Below are 20,209 nucleotides of genomic sequence, written 5' to 3' on the forward strand. Positions count from 1 at the left end.
CTTTTCTCATTTCTGTGATGAAGCACTTGACAAAAGAAGCTAAGAAAGGAAGGAAGGTAGGAAGGAAGATAGGAAGGAGGGTAGAAAAGAAGAAGGAATAGTTTAAGTTAGCTCATCGCGCAGGAAAGCAATGGCAGTAGACATGTGAGGCTGTTGCTCATACTGTATCTATACTCAGGATTCACAGTCACCTTTCTCTTTTTATTTATGCTAGGAACCCTGCCCATAAAATGGTGCCATCTACACATACAGTGTATTGTTCCTCCTCAGTTAACCTAAACTAGAAACGCCCCTACAAACATGCTCAGATACGTTTTTCTTAGGAAATTGTGGACTCTGTCAGATAGCAAATAAGAATTAGTTATCACAATTGATAGTTAACTTAACCTTGGTTCTTGGTCAACAAGAATATGGAGTGTGACCCAAAGTGGTTTATACTATGTTGTACAAAATTTCAATTATGCTGGACATTCCATTTAACCTGAACTAGTTACACATGTGAAAACGGATGGTTCGCAGCCAGGATAATGTAGTGCTTCTGACAAGTTTTTCACTACGTAGCTACAAAATCAAGACACCTCACATTCATCACTCAGACTCTCCTCTCAGATTCATAATATGAAAGGGTACTTTCTTAGTGGTTACTAATAATTTCATTCTTTTTATATTTTTGCTTAAGTAGAGTGGAATAAATAGAAATCAGCACTACGTAGTAAATACATTCTTTGAACAACTAGCTAGCCATACATAAGAGAAAAGCAATTACTATCTTAATACTATAATCAAAATGACACCAGAAATGATATCCTAACATAGACAATTTCAAAACAACACATGCACTGCATTAACATGCCTGTAGTAGGTTTAATTTTAGAATGGCATGGAAATACTTTCTGTGAACTTTCGTCTTTAAGAAATATTTAAAATATCAAATGAGACAGGGCCTCCACAACAACGGTGATAAAGACAAATAGGGAAGCAGAAATAGTAGTAGAATGGCCCTGTTGCCCAGTAACATAGAATAGAAGGTGTCAAATAAATCGAGGTTTTCCAGGTAAGCTGATTGTTAGGAGAGTTAAATAAATGGTTGGTCTGACAGAACACACAATCATACCGAAAGACATGATGATGAAGCATAGGAGAGGCATAACACATTTGTTGTGATAAATTAATCACATGTAGTGGAACGGTAAGAATCCATTATGACACATAGGAAAAGCCATGTTGAGCAAGTTTGTTTCTGTGTTTTACACTATAGGTCACTAACAAGCATGATATTGTAATTTCTAAATCAACCTCTAGATTAAAAAATATTTTTCCAGAAAATGTGTTAGAAGATAATATCTTCATATATGGCAGAGTAGATGAACTCATGAAATCTCAAAAGTGTGGTCACCCAACAAGATATCCATGATGACATTACCAACTGACAAATTAGTATGGATAGGGAAAATGCTACATGACCCTTCCCCTACAGGTGATTAATGGCTGTCTAGAGTGGAATAATCAGCCTTCTCTCTGGAGCAAACAAATAGGTTATTGAAACCCATGCACTTAGTCTTAGCACATACACATAGGAGAAACACTGAATGGACTAATCAGGTTGAATTTATATATACAAGTTTCATTTGTATATATTATGCATATATTATGTATGCTTACACATATACTTCAAGAAGAGGACATAAATTGGATATAAAATTGGAGGGACACAAAAGGAGTTGAGTTGGAGTGGGAAGAGGGAGAGGTAAAAATAATATAAATACAGGTTTTACCCATAAAATTTGAGGAAAAATTTTTTAAGTAAATAAAGACACAACTGCTCTAGTTGAGAAAAGGCTAGAACACTCATGAGAACACAATGCCAAGAAGAACTTACTTGTACAGTTTGGTTCAGGATCCCATCTTCCATTGATGCAGATTGAATGTTCATACTCCTGCTTTTGTCTACATCTGTAACTCACACTAAAGTTATGATTAAATTCATTCTTATTTGGATGAATTGCATCTATGCCAGTTGACTTCGGGGCTTTACACTTCTCCAGTTGATCTGTTGCTGTATGAAAATATTTTCATGAAAAATAAAAACACTTATAAGAAGTGAGTGAGCTACTACATTAAAATGTGCATGCAGTAAATGTACAATGAAACACAACTTAGTACTATAAATTCTGCCAACTAAAATGTTGAGACTCACCATGCGAAAGTGGCCTATAGTATAAGAACTAGATATCATGCCCACTCATTTATGTCTCAGAGACATTTTGTGTCATGAAGGAACTTGGGTACTAGACAATTACAAAAGCATTAAAAAAACACTTTCTCAGATGCTCTACATAAGAAATGATTATGATATGACCAGCTTTGGTCATAGACTTAAAACCTATAAAAATATGCAAATTCATTACTCTCAGATTTTTTCATAATGTTAAAATGTTAAAAATTTTAAAATAAAAAATGTGTTGATAAGATATCGGGACATCTTTTTTAATAGATGTGATACAAGAAAATAACATTTAATTTATATTGTATAGAATACAAATATTTCAAACTATTTTATGAGAGAGAATTGGTATAGGATATTAGGGGCTTGTAGTCAACATCTATCTCCTTTATACACCCTACATATGAGTCTATAAGATATATTTTCATATGACGTTATTCTATAATACAGCAATATTAAGTTATAATAATAAATTGTTCTGATTGTATGGTTGTTTTATAAGTTAAATAAGGATATATATATATATATATGGGAGCATTTTAGTGTACTATATATTTTAACTATTTGGTGAAAATGAGAGTCCTTTTGAATTTGACATTTCTGTATAGGTCATGGATAATTTTTATCAATAATTTGAAATCTAAAATAAAATAAACACAGTACAAATAAAAGTAAATAATTAGACAAAGTTGTATAATATTTAAAATGTTGATAGAGTGATGCAAACACTAAAGACTCCTGAGAATTCGTCCCTTACTAAAGATTGGTACACACACACACACACACACACACACACACACACACACACAAAGCCAATTTCTGTAAAGGAAAAAGAAGAAAGTCAAAGGGGCATGGTGACTGTGTGGTTCATTTGCTTCTGAATCTCTTATTCATCAGGTGAAAGCCAAGGGTTTGGAGAAAAGTAAGGTAGAGTGTCAAGGTAAAAATATTTGTATCATAACATTAACTTTGCAATCCAGGAAGACATAACTGGAGTCATATTAAGGTGGCTGCAGGCAGATAAACCAAACTAAACCTCTGATATATGAACAAATACTAGAGTACAATAGAGTACATAAAAATAAGCATAAACTAATATAAAATGAAGGATTCAGTTTTTATATATGATATTATATCTGATCTTTCTTCTTATGAAAGTGTTAAACAGTTTTAAAGCAATGATGAAGATGGGTTTGGCAAAATCTGCTTGCTGAGCAAAAATTGTTATGATTGATATGTAGGAAAGGTATTCATTTACATGGCAAACTGTTATGAAGTTTGGGTGTCTGGGCAGAGAGAGCATATCATTAAGCAGCACAAGAATAGGTGCCCGTTCCAAAGGAGCTCCATGTTTCCCTGGCATTAAAGAATATCCAAAACTCCAACAAATAGTGAAGCCTGGATGACCAAGGTCAATCAATGAAAAACTTCCATTTCAGAGAAAAGAAAATGTAGACACCAAGATTCTTCCAGTAACTCATTAAGACTGAATCAGCAAAGGAACATGGGGAATCAGTGTGAAGTGGAGTCATATATGGGATTATGTTTCCCATCTAATCCCTGAGTTCTACAGCTGATGGCAGGGTGGAGAGTCCCAACTTTGGCACATTGACTTTAGAATGCAGTCTGTAGAATAAACACAAACATTACAGACATGCTTCAGGGTAAGTCTATAATGAGAGTAGGAAATGGGTGATTAGCAGACTTTAATTCTTACCTTTCCAAGTCCTGAGAGGAGAGTCTCATACAATAAAAACAATGATCTTTTTTGTACCATAGTCAAACCTACTTGGGTGTTAATATTCACATGTCAGTCACATGACAATTTATAATTAACAACTAGATTTATCTTGTGGTAATGAACAAACTTTTATATATTGTATGTTAAGAATTTCTGTTCACCTGTAGACATCCATCAAATTATAAACAATGAAAGTTTGGATTTATATTATTTAAGACTAGATATTTCCAAAATGACTACTTACTTCAGAAGTACACAGTAGCAAATATTTCTGCAATATAAATATTAAACTTTATGAAGTATCCATTTTATGCACACATACTTACCAACACATTGAGGAAGCTCGGTCCACCTTCCACTAATGCAGAAAACTTCTGCATGTCCAATCATTGTGAAGGTTTCTGTACAAGTGAACTCCACTGAATCTCCATGATGGTAGGGAGGGACAGATAACTGGACAGAGCCATGCTCAAGTTCAGGAAGGTCTCCACATGTTCTCTCATACTCTGTAGGTATTTCACTTAAGTTACTTATAATTAAAACGTCACATGAGATGCAAAACAATTTTTAAGTGTTAATTATTTTAATTACCAACGCATATCGGCAAGGTTGTCCACTTCCCGTCAACACACTGGATTTTATTGGGTCCCTTCAGTAGAAATCTAGGTTTGCAATCATATTCCACCACGTCACCATGGCTGTATTCAACTTTTTTTGTTCCCTTTATTTCCCCATTCGGGATTTCAAGAGGTTGGTCACATGATTTTACTTGGCCTGTTACAGAAATACTGTATAAATATAAAAGAAAATGTCCATCTTACAGTCTAAAATTTTAGTAAATGGAGAAAATTTAAATGTATACACTATATAACTTTCTTTTACACTTTTCTAAATAGTATTTACACTAAATTTATATTTCACAACTTTAATACAACTGTTGCAATAGCATTGCAAATATATTGGAGGTGGAAGAATTTTTGGTAAACCTGACAGCCTGAAGATACATGCAATCACTCAGTAATTGTTGTGTTGATTATAATGATTTTCACATTGACTGGTACTATTTTATCATACATTTACCACATTGTAAAAAAAATCAGCATTGTACCTTGTATCTATTTTAAATAGATATTGAACCTGGTTTTGAATTAATTACAACCTGCTTTTACAGGTTTGGACATACTCTATACAATATGCGGGAAGGCCTATGGTATAAAAACACCAGCACTAATGGTAATATAGGCAAAATGAAAGAAATCCCATCAGTCTCAGCCATCATGTCTGCATGTGTAAACACATGGATAACATATTTAAAGAAGCAAGTTAGCTTCAAATTAACCTCATAAACATGTGGCTGTGTATCTGAATGAATGTTCATTTCTCTGAAGATTTTTATATTATAGACATACTTGATAACTGGGGAATATTAAAAGAGGAAAAAAATAAACTTCTGATCTTAGTTCATCAAATATAAAACAGATACTGACCTTCACACGTTGGGAAATTAGGGGACCATCCAAAGTGGTAACATTGCACTAAATCTGCTCCAACTCTGTGTCCTGAACGGCAAGAGAAACTCAACGAATCTCCAACTTTGTATTTTACTTCTCTGGGAAAAACAACTAAGTCTTGGTGTAACAGGGGAATGCTGCATTCTCTTTCTTGAAAAGATAATTAGAATATACCATTAATCATTGATAAGTATTTTTATCTTTCTCATGTACATTCACAGGGAAGCTTCAGAAACCCTCTTCCTTAGGAAAAACATTGTGTCCTAGCTTTAATATAGCCTCTAAGTCAATGTGGACGTCTCTGAGAAACATAACAAAGCATAATGTATTAATCACAAAACTGATTTAATAAAACCAACTGTCTTCCAGTGGATCTGAGCTGCTGCAGATAAATATTAATGTTAAAGTAATAACTTTCCTATTCTACAACACAAAATTCTTTCCTTCAGATTTGAAATTAGTGTCATACTATATCTACATCATATATTGAAATCATTTCAGTTTAATATAATGAGAAACTAAAATATATAAAATAATTTATAATTTATCTGAAGTTAGGAAAATATAGTATATTTTATGATTAAGTAGACTATAAAAAAGTTGTGCAAAACCTTTACATTAAACCAGTTTTATAATTCTGGTTTTAATTAATTAATTGTGAATTATTCTGACTCAAATTAAGAATGTATGACACATTCTCCTGTATGAAAAATTTTTTCTTCAATTTTTGTCATTGTTGAGTGTTACCAAAAATATGTAAATAAATAAATAACACATTTCTGCCTTAAAAATCTCCTTTCTTTCCAATGTATAAATTAAAAGTCATAATTTTTAATTAGAGTCATTCATAAAAGACAACTGCTATGTTCAAAACTGAAGGGATGGTAAGAGGAGAAATCAGGTGTGGTGGAGTGAGAAAGTATTGAAAGAGATGATTAGAATTTGGGGTATTTCAGGGACAAGACCAAACCTTAGTGCAAGGGAAATTCCAAGGAATCTTTGAGTGTGAGCCTAGTAAAGACTCCTAGTACTGGGGTTTAAGGAGCCTGAACCAGCCAACTTTTCTAACCAAGATTTCCAGTTGAGGAATTGGGGCACCAACCCTGCCACAAAATCTTCAGCCGACTATTTCTCCTGCAAGATACGGCTGCAGAACTTGCAGGAGTGGCCAATCAATGATTGGTACAGCTTCATCCCAATGCAGTGAGAAAGAGCCATGCCAGGCACTAACCTGAGGGCCAGCAAACAGAGACTGGATAGCTTAGAAACCTAGATGTCCCCTCAACTGAAGAGTGCATAAAAATGTGGTATATTTATATAATGGTATATTATGAAAGATGTTAGAGAAGTGCCATCATGAAATTTTCAGGCAAATGATGGAACTAGAAAAACATATCCTGAGTGAGGCAACCAGACCTGGAAAGACAAAAATAATTATGTATTCATAAGTAGTTATTAGAGCTAAGTAAAGGCTAATCATGTGACAGCACACAGACAAAGGGAGGCTAAGTAAGAAGTGGGGAGAAGTAAGAAGGAAATCACCCTGGGAAGGGGCAATAGAATGAATTTTGTGTGTGGAATGGTAACAGCAGAAAAACATGGGCCACAGAATCAACTAAGTAGGACTCATAGAGGCTACAGAGACAGGAGCTGAAATCAAAGAGCCTGTATGGGTCTGTGCTAGGTCCTTTGCATAGTGTTCTTTAGCTTGGGAATTTTGTGGGACTCCTAACAATGGGAGTCATGGGTGTCTCTAATTCTTTTGCCTGCTCTTGAGACATTATCCTACTTGGTTGTTTCATCCAGCCTTGAAATAAGGGCTTATGCCTAGGCTTATTATATCTTGTTATGTCATATTTGATTAATATTCACGAATAGCCTGCTCTTTTCTGAAGGGGAAGGGAGGAGCAGTAGGTCTGGTAGAGAAGGGAAAGTGGGAACAGGGAGGAGTTGGGGGAAGGGAGGCTACAATCAGGATATATTTATTGTAAGAGAGAAGAATAAGTAAAAAGAAAAGTAAACAAAAGTAAAGAAAACAGAAAAGTTTAGATAGGTTACTAGAGTTCCTGTTGTAAGATGTTTGACAGTTTGTTTTTTGCTTTTGTGGGACAGGGATGAAGTGATCTTTTTATTGGCATACAAAGGTAAAGAACAACTGAGGGATGCAAAAACACTTTTTGGTCCAGCTGCAGATTTCATGGCTAATTGTAATATGCAACTTTAGGAATCCAACTTTATAAACCCTCCCTTCCTCCCCCTTCTGTGTTGATAGAAATAAGAAATTCATTTAACCTAAACTTGAATTGAATCTACGTGTGTGCTCTTTCCAAGTGGATTTGAATGGCACAATATAATCATCTATAACTATTTTTTGTTTTGCACCTATTTGTGTATTCTCTTTGCTTATTTTATACAAATTGTTTAGCAAACATACCATAATACTCTGTCTTAAAGTGAAAAAATAATTTGTGCAATTCTCCTCTGCTTTACAATCACCTGTCAGACCTGGAGACATTGAAAGACCATGGGAATTTGTTGGGCAACAGTTTCCTTGAGACTGAAATACTCCATACTGCAGGGAAGCTCCTTAAGGAGGGAAGTAAACAACTCAAAATAGCTTCAGGGAGTCCCTGAAACTAAGCAGATTTAGCAGGCCCCTTACTTCCAGAGTAAACAAGCTAGCTGAATTGGTGAGAATCACTCAGACAAGCAAAGCTGCAAGGAAGGAGCTCAGAGCTCCCTAGATGGAGCAAAGAATGAGATAATTAACTTCCTAGAAGAAGGATCCTACCCAGTGGTAGGTGCTTCATCAGCTGACTCACTTGAAAAGACACTCCTCAATCTATGTGCTGCCTACACATTATGTAATATGATCCATTGTGTTTTGTGAATTGTCAGCCATACTGGGTAGGCTTTGGTGATGTAGCTGTCTTTGAGCCATTTCTTCTCTTATGAGAACACCCTCATTCATATTTCTGAAAGCAACCTTAATAAAACTCTGAAAAGGCAAAAGGCAGCAGGAGGGATTCCATCTTTTCCTTTAAATTCAATTTTAAGATCTTGTCCTTGGAGAAAATTGCTGTCCTTGGGAAAAGCTGCTGTCCTTGGAGAAAACTGCTGTCCTTGAAGTGATATGGCCCCCATCTTGGGCTCTGGAAAAGAGACAACCAACCCTTCCCAGCAGTTGAAAATAGATATAACAGCAGTGGCCAGCTTGCAACAACAGGAAAACTGGTCACAATAATAAGATAAGTTAAAAAAACATAAATCATTCCAAGGACAAGATGCCTCTTTTAAATGTGTGGTCTCCCCCTGATGATATCAGTCTGAAGGTTAACATTCCTTTACCCCTTTACCCAAACATGTAATGCCAATGCTTGAAGACTCCAGCTTGAGATTTTTCCCTATATAAGCCCTAAGGCCCTAGACTCAAGTATCTCTCTCCTTCCTATTCCATCAGGAAGGTATGTAGCCCAAGCTCGAGCTTGAATAAAGACTCTCCTGTGCGTGTGTGGAAGTTGCAGTTCCTGGTAGTCTCTTTGGGGATTTTGCAACTGGACACAATGACTCAAGGTTCATGAAGTTGGAAATTAGTGGTATCTGTACATTGGTCTGTCATGGGCTCTTTCTTGGGGTGAGTAGATGTTTGTATATTGACTTCACAGAAAAAAAATTCTCACACATCAGAATAGTATATAAATAATTTTATATTATATTTTATTTTATACTTGTAGTGTTAGTACTGATCCTTAGGCAAAGTATTGTATTGTGAAACTAATATCCCTCCCCTTACATTCTACTTTAGTATTGTATTATAGAAAGTCCTGATTTCATAATGTTGAACTGCTTATAATCAGAGAGAAACTAGTGATCACCGTTTGTTTAGTTTGATTTTTTTCTTACTATGTACATCATTTGTTGCTGTTTGTCTGTTTGTGAGATGTCTTCATTTAGGGTAAAAGTTCTGAGCCCATTTCATGGCTTAAAACCTACCCAAACCTACCAATCCCTAAATAGGAAACCCTACCAAGCCCTGAGTGTGAATACCCACCAGTCTTGATCTTGAAAATCTCACCATTCCCCACCTTGGAAATGTTTATCCTCCAAAACCCACCCTACCCCCAGCCCCCCGGAAAAAAAACAACTTATATTTATCTGTCTCCTGCTCAGTTTCCTGTTGTATGTTGGTCAAACAGAGGCAGCCACCATCTTAATGTAAGTCCCTTGAAGTCATGCAAGTGACCAAGCCCCACCTCCAGACTACTATAATGGCAGTCTAGCCCCTTGAGGTGCTAATGGCCAAGTTCCTTTCTGGAGGGTAGGGATGGGGTGGAAGCCCAAGATAAACTCAAAATCTCACCAATCACTGAGCTTGTTCTTTGCTGCTTTAATCTGGAGCAGAAACAGCTTTCTTATGTTTTTCCCAATAAAGTTCTTGTGCCAGGTTTGTTTTGTGCAGTGTAACTTTGTGGTTTTCCTTAGCTCCCTACTGCCAGGATACCTTTCCCTTCAGAGCTGTCATACTTGCACTGGGACACTCAGAGCTGCAGCATCTCCATTGGGGAAGCTTTACCCTTCAGAGCTGTATTCCTACAATTCCTGCACTTACCACTTACAATTCCTACATAGCCCAGACTGGCCTAGATTTCAAGAATGCCATACTTCTACCTCCTTCATTGTGAGCCATGATGTGGTTGCTGGGAATTGAACTCAGGATCTCTGGAAGAGCAGCCCATGCTCTTACCTGCTGAGCCATCTCTCCAGGCCTCAAGTTTTCATTACCTAGTTTCATGCTTCAGATCATAAATTTGATAATGGAGACCTAGTCTACATAAGAGCTTGAATAACAAAAGAATTGTCCTCAAATCAGAGATACATGATACACACAGGCCACACAAAGGAATCATTAATTTAATGAAATTTTTGGTTTGTTTGGTTTTAGAAACAGAACTTAGTATGTAGTCCAATATACCTTCAAACTTAAAAATCTCTTGATTCAGGGTCCTAATTGCTAGAATCATAATCCAGTGCCATATACAACTGATGAATATAGAATTTTTTAAAAACAGATTATCAGGCCAGAAAGATGGCTCAGTCAGTAAGAGTGCTTGCCTTTAGGCCTGGAGTCCTCTTCAATCCCTCAGATCCATATGATGAAAGAGGGAACTGACTCTCACAAGTTCTCTGACACCTACCTGTATAATGCAGTATACACACTTCCAGAAACACACATATGTGTGCATGTATACACACAGGATAAATAAATGAATGTAATGATATAATAAATGTAAATATTATTATCGATAGCTTTCATAACAGTCCTTTTTCTTAGGCTACATTAACTCATAAGGAAGATTCTAGAACATTCAGTTATTAATAACACAAACATTTATTTTTATCTAAAAATATTCCAGAGAAAATAGTACTTACCATAACAGGAGGGTGTACTAGACCATCCATCATAAGTACATGTTATAGAGCCTTTGGTATGTTTATATTCATTTTCATATCCAATGTGACATTCATAGTCTAATTTGTCATTGAGTTTAAACCATGTGTTATTATTCTTAGTCATAGCATTCTCAAATACAGGCATATCACAAGACTCTAATGCAAAATAAGAGAGACAATGTCATTTCTAATGTGTCAATAGCAAGTAGAAATAATTCTCATGAGAAAAAAGTCTTTATAAATTAATATATGATAGCAAATTAAATACTGTATTGAAGGAAACTAAGGAGACCAGTAATAATTTATTTTCTTGAAAATTATTAAAATTGAGATATACTCTATGTAACATTCATCTCCTTTCTTAAGCTTTTATAAAATTTTATTTTAGAAATCATTTCTCAGCTCAATTTTTCTTATACTTATCACATACTCCAAAAAATAGACAAGTGCAAATACATAATTTTAGGAAAGTATGATAGCATTTTGCGAATTAAGGTCCTATAATTAGTACATCAAATGACTCATAAAATATAGGAAAGTAGATGAATTGAATTTAAGCAGATATTATATCAAGGGTTTTCCCTTTCACAGTAAAAAAATTCAATAAATCCTTACCAATTATAATTTAATATAAATGAATGTTATATGGGAATAATTTTAATTTCCTTTTCTTTAATTAAATCCTGTAAAATCACAGTAGACAAAAAATTATGAACTTAGTGAATACTTTAAATCATACCTTAAACAATAAGGTATAAATTGAATACATCTTGAAAAATAGCACTGGGTATTTTTCTTATAAATAAGACTAGATGAGCTAATTGTTAATCCTAGAAAATCCTCATTAACTGTATGTCCTAAAACAAAAGAATGTTTCCAAATACCAAAATTTCCTGGTGCCTGGAAGCATTTCTTTCTTTCCAATATCAAAATATTTAAAAAGATCTTCTAAAAGGGAGATGTTCTGAAATAGATCGTAACTCATAGTGTCACGTACATATTATAAGGTTATCATATATTCAGGAATTTGCATCTGGTCAAAGACTTCTTCACTAGATTTAAAACTAGGCTATTTTAGAGCCTAGAAAAAGGCAAATGAACTGATATTTTACAATGCAGGAATGTCTAAATAAAAAAAATGCTGTGTATTTTTTCTTGAAGTTTGAAAGCTGTTTACAAATGAAAGAATATCAATCATATACAAAAAGAATAACACTAAACTCCTATGCATCATTAGTATAATTGCAACAATATAATAAAATACTCACTAATGCATGAGGGTCGAGGTGACCATCCATCTTGAAGACAAGTAATTATTCCTGATATTTCTCCGGTATTTGTTACATATCCCTGTTTACATCTATACCGTGTTTTTCTATTTAGAGCATATGTATAATCAGATTCAGAAAAAAACCCATTTTCAATTTCTATATCTGATACTGAACAAGTCTCTAAAAGGGTAAAAAGTAAGAAAAGAGGTGAGTATAGGCATGGCAGCCTAGGGATCTACAATATTAAAGGTGCAGAAGTAGTCATTAGTCATTTGTACATGAAATAATCAAAGTCTTTCCCATCACTAGGCCAAAAAAAGAAAAAAAAAAACAAAAAAAAGAAACGAAAAGAAAAAGAAAAGAAAAAACAACAAACCTTTCGTTTTAAACATACATCATCATAGTCCTCTGAGAAAGTTTTTTTCTAACAAAGTAAAATTGAAAGGATTTATAATATGTTCTTAAATATGTTTAACATTTTTGTCCAAATGAATATATATCTTATAGACCATCAGAACTCTGGACAATATTTTCTTTCTCTCTTTCTTTCTTTTTCTCTTTCTTTTTTCTTTCTTTCTTTCTCTCTTCCTTTCTTTCTCTCTTTTTTTATTCATTCATTCTTTCATTTTTTTTCTTTCTGCTTAAGAATAATTGGATCTCTTAGGAACCTAGATCTCATTTCATCCCACTAGGGATTCTGGAGTCGAATGATGATCTTAAAAAATATATCCAAAGTTACTACAGACTCCAGTGCCAATAATTTCAGCTGCATGCCTAAAATAGAATGGTTGTTCAAAGGTTAATAAAGATTAGAAAAAGTAATGAGATTTTGTTGCTGTAAAAGGATATAATAAAATTATAAAGAAACAAAAATAAAATAGTGTAGCAGACTCAAATGATAAGAACATATTTAGTTGAAAATTACCAGTACCAGAGGCAACAGATTAATGATGTTCATTATTGAGGTGGCTTTATGTAAAGGAGAGTTTTCCAGAAAATTGCAAATTGTGAACTAAAGAAGAAAAATGGGTATTTTATTGAATTTAAGCAACAAAAATTACTTTGCTCAAAAAGACTGGAGTCACTGAACGTGTGGCATAGAAAAGCAAGAACAAAGAAAATATGGAGCGGAACTCTGCATTTCTCAATTGCCATCCTCTATCAGCACAGTCTAGCACATTACAAGATTCTCTGATGAAGAACATGAGAAGAATAACTACCCCAAAAATTACAGGAAAAGGTACCCAGAACACCAACAATTCAAGATATTCAAAGGTGTAGACAGTAAAGATTCATGTAATCACCATAATCCTTTAGAAAGACATCCCCCTGGAGAGTTTTATTGATATTCTGAACACTCAAGTTGTACAAAAAATGTGTGGCAAACCAATCTAAAATAATTTCAAAGGAAAATCAAACTCAGTATTTTTATTCTGCAATTTTCCAAGCCCAAGCACTAGCAAAAAGTTTTCATGGAGTGCTGCTTTATTATTCAAGGGATTGTGGCAGAGGTGAATGAAAACATATACATTTGTGGCACTGAATTATTTCCCCAACAATAAATTGATAATGTTCACCCATTGTATCCAAGTACCAATAGATAAATTAACACACACAACTATGTGGGATGATAACAAAAATCTGGCTGCACTCAACATTCAAATGGACAAGGAACACGGGCTCACATCAGTTGCCTGAGATCTCATTAAGACATTAGGAAAAAGCAGAAAATTTAAAGAAAGGGGGAGTAGAATTGGGAGTGGGAGTCATGTCATTTAAAATAACACAAAGCAGAATTAACTTTACATCTCGATCCTATGAAAGACACCTAAATTAATCATCTTTTAAGCAGACATAGCAGAGAAAGGTAGGGAAAAGGTAGAGAAAGATCAAATTAACATTATCAGCAATGATGGGAATTGTATCATTATGTGCTTTTACATAAATTTCAAAAATAATTGGAGAATATTATGAACATTCACGTCAATTAATTTGGCAAGATAAAATGAATAGAATTAATGAAAACCATAAACTATACCCAAGAAAAATAGATAACATGAATACAATTACTACAATTTGAAAACGTCTATTAGCTATCCATCTACTGAAGTTGCTGCATAAAACAGAACAGTGCCACAAGAGACTAAGGGTCTAACTAAATCATAGACATATCGTAGTTATTAATAGAAAAAATTAATGGTGCTGTATCAATTTTCTCAAAATTGAATCCAGAAATGAATTTTTCATGCATGAGCAAGCTTACTCTAAAAGTCACATGGCAAGAGACCATAGCAAGACATTTCTTCAAAGTGCTCAAACATCTAGATATTTTAAACCTAATGTAAATATTACATACTATATTTATTAATAGAAATAGTATATTTCTTAACAATAAATTTCTACAACTTGCACTTTCGTTTAAATATTTTAAATGTAGCTGTTTAGGAACAAATAAATTTAATGTCTAATATTATAAGATATTAAGTCTTATGTAAGTAGTAGTCACTAAACAAACCTAAGGCTTGGGGAATCATCATTTGAGAAGGAGCAGAAAGAATTTAAGGGCAAAAACTAGGATGCCTACTATGAGAAAAGCTTTCTATATATGACAGGCAGGCAGAGCCCATGAAATTTCAAAACTATGATTGTCTATGTGAGTTTACTACAATACCAGTTGACATTTCAATGCATATGGAGAAATTTTCATAATCACTAACCCTCTCAATGAAGAACAACAGGTAATTAATACTTGCTGAAAATTCAATCTACTCTAAGAATAAGCCTCTCTCTGATAAGTTATCTAATCCCAAGTGATCAAGCATAAAACATACATTCAGGCTACCAGCAGTATAGTGACTCACTAGGGGCGTGTGTGTGTGTGTGTGTGTGTGTGTGTGTGTGTGTGTGTGTGTGTGTTGAATTATTAATGTTAAGAATAGGTGAAGAGATCCTGGCCCACAGTTCCCTCCTCCCAAACCCCAGGGGAGAGACAGCTCATCACCCAGACAGGTGGGCACTCCTGAGACTGCAGGGCAGGAGAGACCTCCAGTACTACCCACCCTCGCCCACATCCCTGGCCCAAGATGAAACTGTATAGGGCCTCTGTGAAAAGGAAGATAGGGGCACTCAAGCTGCAGGAGCGCTTGGTCAAACAGCTCCCTGCACCCAAATCCCATGGGAGGGAAAGCTAGACCTTCAGAGGAACAGACATGCCTGGGAAGGCAGAGGAAACTACTCTCTGCCCACATTTCTGAATCTAGAGAAAAAGGTCTAGCACCATCTGGGCCCCCTGTGCACAGGGTCCTGAGAGAAGGCGGGGCAGGCCCTTTTGGTTGCTGCCCTGATGGAGAGGTGAAAACCAGCTCCGAGGAGCGACTTCAGGCCCGAGACAAGAGGTAAGACCAACTTTTCTGCTCCAAGTGACCTGCCTGCTGGATTCAGGATACACAAAGGCAAAATTCTTCTGGGACCAGACACTTCTGGTTTCCAGCTGGGGCCCAAACCTCGCTGATCCTGGCCCACAGCTCCCTGTTCCCAAACCCCGTGGGAGAGAGAGCTCATCAACCAAACAGGTGGGCACTCCTGAGACTGCAAGGCAGGAGAGACTTCCAGTACTGCCCACCCTTGCCCACATCCCTGACCCAAGAAGAAACTGTACAGGGCCTCTGGGAACAGGAAGATATGGTCACTCAAGCTGCAGGAGCGCTAGGTTCCAGACTGCGCCCAGTTCTGAAGGGACCCGGTCAAACAGCTCCCTGTATTCAAATCCCATGGAAGGGAGAGCTAGACCTTCAGAGGGGCAGACAAACCTGGGAAACCAGAGGAGACTACTCTCTGCCCATATTTCTGACTCTAGAGGAAAAGTTCTAGTGCCATCTGGGCCTGAGAGAAGGCTGAGCAAGCCCTTTGATTGCAGCCCTCACGGAAAGCAAATTTTGGCCCAAGACCAGAGGTAAGACCAACTTTTCGGCTCCAAGTGACCTGCCTAATGGACTCAGGACACACGCCCACAGGAACAGCTGAAGACCAGTAGACAGGAAAGACTACACGGCCGAAAGCAGAAGACTCTGTTCCCATAACTTGCTGAAAGAAAAGAGGAAAACAGGTCTACAGCATTCCTGACACACAGGCTTATAAGGACAGTCTAGCCACTGTCAGAAATAGAAGAACAAAGTAACACTAGAGATAATCTGATGGTGATAGGTAAGCGCAGGAACGCAAGCAACAGAAACCAAGAGTACATGGCATCATCAGAGCCCAATTCTCCCAACAAAGCAAACACAGAATATCCAAGCACACCAGAAAAGCAAGATCTAGTTTCAAAATCATATTTGATCACGATGCTGGAGGACTTCAAGAAAGACATGAAGAGCTCCCTTAGAGAAATGCAGGAAAACATAAAGAAGTAGAAGCCTACAGAGAGGAATCACAAAAATCCCTGAAAGAATTCCAGGAAAACACAATCAAACAGTTGAAGGAATTAAAAATGGAAATAGAAGCAATCAAGAAAGAACACATGGAAACAACAATGGATATAGAAAACGAAAAGAAGAGACAAGGAGCCGTAGATACGAGCTTCACCAACAGAATACAAGAGATAGAAGAGAGGATCTCAGGAGCAAAAGATTCCATAGAAATCATCGACTCAACTGTCAAAGATAATGTAAAGCAGAAAAAGCTACTGGTCCAAAACATACAGGAAATCCAGGACTCAATGAGAAGATCAAACCTAAGGATAATAGGTATAGAAGAGAGTGAAGACTCCCAACTCAAAGGACCAGTAAATATCTTCAACAAAATCATAGAAGAAAACTTCCCTAACCTAAAGAAAGAGATACCCATAAGCATACAAGAAGCCTACAGAACTCCAAATAGATTGGACCAGAAAAGAAACACTTCCCGTCACATAATAGTCAAAACACCAAACGCACAAAATAAAGAAAGAATATTAAAAGCAGTAAGGGAAAAAGGTCAAGTAACATATAAAAGGAGACCTATCAGAATCACATCAGGCTTTTCGCCAGAGACTATAAAAGTCAGAAGATCCTGGACAGACGTCATACAGACCCTAAGAGAACAAAAATGCCAGCCCAGGTTACTGTATCCTGCAAAATACTCAATTAACATACATGGAGAAACCAAGATATTCCATGACAAAACCAAAATTACACAATATCTTTCTACATATCCAGCACTACAAAGAATAATAAATGGTAAAGCCCAACATAAGGAGGCAAACTCTACCCTAGAAGAACCAAGAAACTAATCGTCTTGGCAACAAAACAAAGAAAAGAAAAGCACACAAACATGACCTCACATCCAAATATGAATATAACAGGAAGCAATAATCACTATTCCTTAATATCTCTCAGTATCAATGGTCTCAACTCCCCAATAAAAAGACATAGATTAACAAACTGGATATGCAGTGAAGACCCTGCATTCTGCTGCCTACAGGAAACACACCTCAGAGACAAAGACAGACACTACCTCAGAGTGAAAGGCTGGAAAAAAACTTTCCAAGCAAATGGTCGGACGAAGCAAGTTGGAGTAGCCATTCTAATATTAAATAAAATCAATTTTCAACTAAAAGTCATCAAAAAAGATAAGGAAGGACACTTCATATTCAACAAAGGAAAAATCCACCATGATGAACTCTCAATCCTAATTACTATGCCCCAAATATAAGGGCACCTACATACGTAAAGGAAACCTTACGAAAGCTCAAAACACACATTGCACCTCACACAATAATAGTAGGAGATTTCAACACCCCACTCTCATCAATGGACAGATCATGGAAACAGAAATTAAACAGAGACGTAGACAGACTAAGAGAAGTCATGAACCAAATGGACTTAACAGATATTTATAGAACATTCTATCCTAAAGCAAAAGGATATACATTCTTCTCAGCTCCTCATGGTACTTTATCCAAAATTGACCATATAATTGGTTAAAAAACGGACCTCAACAGGTACAGAAAGATAGAAAAAATCCAATGCGTGCTATCAGACCACAACGGCCTGCAGTTGGTCTTTAATAACAATAAGGGAAGAACGCCCACATATACGTGGAAGTTGAATAATGCTCTACCCAATGATAACCTGGTCAAGGAAGAAATAAAGAAAGAAATTAAAGACTTCTTAGAATTTAATGAAAATGAAGGTAGAACATACCCAAACTTATGGGTCACAATGAAAGCTGTGCTAAGAGGAAATCTCATAGCTCTGAGTGCCTGCAGAAAGAAACAGGAGAGAGCATATGTCAGCAGCTTGACAGCACACCTAAAAGCTCTAGAACAAAAAGAAGCAAATACACCCAGCAGGAGTAGAAGGCAGGAAATAATCAAACTCAGAGCTGAAATCAACAAAGTAGAAACAAAAAGGACCATAGAAAGAATCAACAGAACCAAAAGTTGGTTCTGTGAGAAAATCAACAAGATAGATAAACCCTTAGCCAGACTAACGAGAGGACACAGAGAGTCTGTCCAAATTAACAAAATCAGAAATGAAAAGGGAGACTTAACTACAGATTCAGAGGAAATTCAAAAAATCATCAGATCTTACTATAAAAGTCTATATTCAACAAAACTTGAAAATATGTAGGAAATGGACAATTTCCTAGACAAATACCAGGTACTGAAGTTAAATCAGGAACATATAAACCAGTTAAACAACCCCATAACTCCTAAGGAAATAGAAGCAGTCAATAAAGGTATCCCAACAAAAAAGAGCCCAGGTCCAGCTGGGTTTAGTGCAGAATTCTATCAGACCCTCATAGAAGACCTCAAACTAATACTATCCAAACTATTCCACAAAATTGAAACAGATGGAGCACTACCAAATTCCTTCTATGAAGCCACAATTACTTTTATACCTAAACCACACAAAGACCCAAGAAAGAAAGAGAACTTCAGACCAATTTCCCTTATAAATATCAACGCAAAAATACTCAAAAAATTCTGGCAAACCGAATTCAAGAGCACATCAAAACAATCATCCACCATGATCAAGTAGGCTTCATCCCAGGCATGCAGGGATGGTTTAATATACGGAAAACCATCAACGTGATCCATTATATAAACAAACTGAAAGAACAAAACAACATGATCATCTCATTAGATCCTGGGAAAGCATTTGACAAAATTCAACACCCCTTCATGATAAAAGTCCTGGAAAGAATAGGAATTCAAGGCCCATACCTAAACATAGTAAAAGCTATATACGGCAAACCAGTTGCTAACATTAAACTAAATGGAGAGAAACTTGAAGCAATCACACTGAAATCAGGGACTAAACAAGGCTGCCCACTCTCTCCCTACTTATTCAATATAGTTCTTGAAGTTCTAGCCAGAGCAATCAGACAACAAAAGGAGATCAAGGGGATACAGATTGGATAAGAAGAAGTCAAAATATCACTATTTGCAGATGATATGATAATATATTTAAGTGATCCCAAGAGTTCCACCAGAGAACTACTAAAGCTGATAAACAACTTCAGCAAAGTGGCTGGGTATAAAATTAACTCAAATAAATCAGTAGCCTTCCTCTACATAAAAGAGAAACAAGCTGAGAAAGAAATTAGGGAAATGACACCCTTCATAATAGACCCAAATAATATAAAATACCTCAGTGTGACTTTAACCAAGCAAGTAAAAGATCTGTACAATAAGAACTTCAAGACTCTGAAGAAAGAAATTGAAGAAGACCTCAGAAGATGGAAAGATCTCCCAGGCTCATGGATTGGCAGGATTTATATAGCAAAATGGCCATTTTACCAAAAGCGATCTACAGATTCAATGCAATCCCCATCAAAATACCAATCCATTTCTTCAAAGAGTTAGACAGAACAATTTGCAAGTTCATCTGGAATAACAAAAAACCCAGGATAGCTAAAACTAACCTCAACAATAATAGGACTTCAGGGGGAATCACTTTCTCTGAACTCAAGCAGTATTACAGAGCAATAGTGATAAAAACTGCATGGTATTGGTACAGAGACAGACAGA

At 36.0% G+C, this 20,209-nt stretch overlaps 1 protein-coding gene across 2 annotated transcripts in view; it reads right to left on the reverse strand.

The window, feature by feature from the left end:
• The window catches only part of Cfh (complement factor H), a 95,095-nt gene that overhangs the window by 25,043 nt on the left and 49,843 nt on the right, over nucleotides 1-20,209 (reverse strand). Inside the window, 6 exon segments of one of the 2 annotated variants that reach the window (NM_130409.2) lie at nucleotides 1,880-2,056; nucleotides 4,292-4,471; nucleotides 4,557-4,739; nucleotides 5,453-5,626; nucleotides 10,907-11,083; nucleotides 12,196-12,378. The exons of the other annotated variant lie outside the window; for it this stretch is intronic. Coding sequence (NP_569093.2) covers nucleotides 1,880-2,056; nucleotides 4,292-4,471; nucleotides 4,557-4,739; nucleotides 5,453-5,626; nucleotides 10,907-11,083; nucleotides 12,196-12,378 — 1,074 coding nt within the window. 2 annotated transcript variants of the gene reach the window in all.

The sequence above is a fragment of the Rattus norvegicus genome, chromosome 13 (assembly GCF_021556685.1).
Source record: "Rattus norvegicus strain SHRSP/BbbUtx chromosome 13, alternate assembly SHRSP_T2T, whole genome shotgun sequence".
Classification (NCBI taxonomy): Eukaryota; Metazoa; Chordata; class Mammalia; order Rodentia; family Muridae; genus Rattus; species Rattus norvegicus.